Here is a 3,390-nt window from a genome sequence, read left to right as displayed (position 1 = left end):
AACATATGAACTCATCTAAGCAACCAACCAATGAAGCAAAAGATCATAGAAATATAATCTAATAGTAATACTCGAATATAGGTTTTACATGTTGGGTCATGAGGGGAGGGCAAAACTCCAGACACTATCATCATACCTGAAACAAACATAAGAGAGCGGTTTATGAGCTTGTGATACTGCTTGCGACTTCTGCCCGCCTCAGTTTCAGGGATGCTTAAATGAGGGTGCTCTGCAGCAGATGCGATTCTTCGGAATACGTTATTGAAATCACCCAATTTTGTGTTGATAGGTATTGGAGCTTCTATACCCATATCCTGGCTCACCTACCAAATTGCATCCAGACTATTATGATGAGAACAATGATATTTAAAGATTCATGTTTTGAATGGCAATCGTAACTAAAATACTACATTCCAGTGGTCACTAACAGGCCAATAACAGCAATTATTAGAAAGTGGACCCAAAAAAAAGATATGAATTACAAAGAAAAACCGTTAAGGATTCAATACGTGCCAGTTGCAGACTCAATACTTGCAGCCAATATGATATCAAAAATGTTATTTCTCGAGGGACCTCCTGACTTGGAAGAGTTAATTACTAATAACATTTTGCAACACTTGATCTTCGCTTTCCATCTTTCATCTATGAGGATAGAGGATGATAATGTTGTTTCCGTTGAAAATGTGTGGCATATTTATGATTCTCTCTCATGAAGTTGTTGGCATCTAGCTCGCTGATTCCTCTCTTATCATGTATTTTGTAAGTTAATGGGAATTTTCCACCAATTTGAAAAAACTTCATTTGAACATGATGAACCTCTCTCATCAAGGCGTTGGTTTGCTTGGTCGGCATTTATTTCATTAGTTCGATTTTCAAAGGGTTTCTTGGATGAAGTTTTTTTTTTTTTTTTTGTCCAATCGTGGTAGTTTTCTTTGAAGATCTGCGAGGCTTTTATGGTTTTCTCATCAAGGTTTTGGATTGTTTAAGTCGATATTTATTTTGTCAGTCGTATTTCAAAAGGTATTCTTAGCAGAAGCATTGTTCCATGAAGCTTTTATTCTAGGTTTTTAGGGGCAATTAATGGTAAGTCAAAAATTTCTTCCAGACATAGTTAATGTCACCTTTTAGAGGTCTCTAGACAGTCCATTCCTCAACTTCGCTCAGTTTTCATTAATGTGCATGAGGAAAAAGATTGTAACCGTCTCTAAGTCCTTTGGTATTTCTCTCTCCTGTTCTAATAATAAAACCTTTAGCCAATATTCCTCCTTGTATTTTCTCTCTCCTGTTCTTTGTGTTCATCTTGATTGAGTGTGTGCATTGTTGAGCGATCCTAACAATTGGTATCAGAGCTAACAACTAGTATCGATCCTAACATTCCTTCATTTTCACTCCCTTCGGGAGTTGTAACCCGTAAACATTTTTTCATCTTCATTATATCATTAAGAAGTTGATTATGGTTTATAAAAAAAAAATTAAAAAGAACAAAACAAAAAAAAAAAAAACTTGCTATGGACATTCGGCATTGTATTGTTTTTTGCTTATTATTAAGTAGGAAACCAACTTTCATTCAACTGAACGAAATTATTTAAGTATGCAACTAGCTAAAGGACATTTTTTTTGTTCAAATACAGAATTTGAACTAATACTAATAAGATATATTTGATGAATAATAGTTTCTTCTATGGGAAAGATGGAGTGTATATGAGCTTCTACTTTTCTTCGTCAATACAGTAACCTCAGTGGAATGTTTCAATATTATTAAAACCATTGAATATGTATGGTACATAGAGAAAAGAATTTACCCTCGTAGAATCTTGTATGGCCGAGGGAAATGAATCAAGATCATCTTTGGCAGCAACAATTAAACAAGGCACCTCATAACCAGTATTCTCACCGTGACTCGCGACTTCAACAAGTAAATCAGTTGCTTTCTTCCATGAGGCCTCATCGGAGCTGGAAAAGAAAACAAAGTTGGTGCTCTACAAATGGAATACAAAAATATCTCGGCACAAATATATAAATATTGCTAATACATCCAAGAAAATTCATAATCAAAATATTTAAAGGTATGTTCTATCTATAAACCAGTTGAGTCCCACCATATCCACACTCCAAATAACAATTATCCCAACCATCAATCAGGGTGCTGAAAGGATTTTAGTAGGTGGAGTGCAAGTAGAAGCTCCCCACCGCAATAATCAATCAGTCCATGCAACTAGATAATCAATCGCTAACAAGAAGAAAAGACAAGAAGAATACTGGTAGTCAATGCAACTAGATAACTAATCATTAACGAGAATAGAAAAAAAAAACTACTGGTAGGAAAGAGAAAATGAACGACTACTAGTCCATACAACTAGCGAACCAATCATTAACAAGATGAAAAAATGGAAAAGGCGAACAGAAGGAATTTTTTTTTAATAAATTTGTTACTGAAGACTTGGGGCACACCATTCTTAGATTAATAATTTAAGCAACCTAGTATACCCTACTTACAATGACGTACAAATCTAGAGCATCGGAGGTTATGGCCGATCTTTAGAAACCTCGATTGGAGAGGAACTGGAAATTAATTTTTTAAAATTTTGTGAACTCTTTGGAATTCATCAAATAGCTCTTCCTCATGTACTCTCTCTAAGTTCTTTCGTAGAAGTTGGGTGAGTGTCTCATTCCTTTGAATTTTTCACATATCTACGAAAATTGCATGCTCTTAAAATGAAAATACAGCCTAAGGGCCAGGGGTAGAGTAGAGACCACCCCCTCCCAACAACTGCTTCATTAGTGTTTGTCAATCATTCATAATCCTCGACAGAATATAATTACTAAAGAAATACAAATGCCATTTTCAATCCAAAGTAAAAAAATATCATCATCCTACTATAGCGTAACATTGTTAATAAGCAATGGCCGTTTCCATTAGAAAAGTTACCTGTCATGCACAAATAGTGCAATGTCACAAGCAGCTAAAGACTCTTTGACAGACAACAGTTTTTTCACTCCATCTTCAGGTATCTCCCTCAAAACAAGGGTTTTTTTTGTTCCCTTTAAACCAAGAAAGAAATTTACACAGACAGAAATTATCAGATAACAGCAAACATCATATAGCTTATGAACAATAAAAACTATCATTTTACTAATGTTTGAATACATGTAAAGAAAAATAATCAGAAGTGCAACAACTTCAATGGTGAAGAACAATAAAGAAATAAAATCTTCTGCATCCTCGATAAAGGTGAACAAGTAGACTAGCAGGAGTTTGGCAGTCCCTTTAGGAAATTCAATAATGCCTATTGAGTGTGGAACAAAATATTCTCATAATGAAATTGTTTCTTAACCACGCCCCAAAAAAAATTACAAAAAGTATCTTGTTTGTCTTTTGGTCCTATTTTC

General features: G+C 34.7%; 1 protein-coding gene across 1 annotated transcript; it reads right to left on the bottom strand.

Annotated features, from left to right (window-relative positions):
* Positions 1–136: 136 nt before the first annotated feature.
* On the bottom strand, positions 137–3,367 carry LOC111786577 (mitochondrial Rho GTPase 1-like; the record flags this gene model as incomplete). The annotated part of the gene is made up of 3 exons (XM_023666810.1): positions 2,930–3,367; positions 1,803–1,953; positions 137–323 (listed from the first exon to the last, which is right to left on the bottom strand). Coding segments are annotated over exons 1-3 (559 nt in total), but the record flags the coding sequence as incomplete, so codon positions are not given.
* Between the last annotated feature and the right edge of the window lie 23 nt (positions 3,368–3,390).

Source organism: Cucurbita pepo, unplaced genomic scaffold, assembly GCF_002806865.2.
Source record: "Cucurbita pepo subsp. pepo cultivar mu-cu-16 unplaced genomic scaffold, ASM280686v2 Cp4.1_scaffold002036, whole genome shotgun sequence".
NCBI lineage: Eukaryota > Viridiplantae > Streptophyta > Magnoliopsida > Cucurbitales > Cucurbitaceae > Cucurbita > Cucurbita pepo.
Note: the sequence above shows the minus strand (reverse complement) of the source record. Positions and strands in the feature narration are given on the sequence as shown.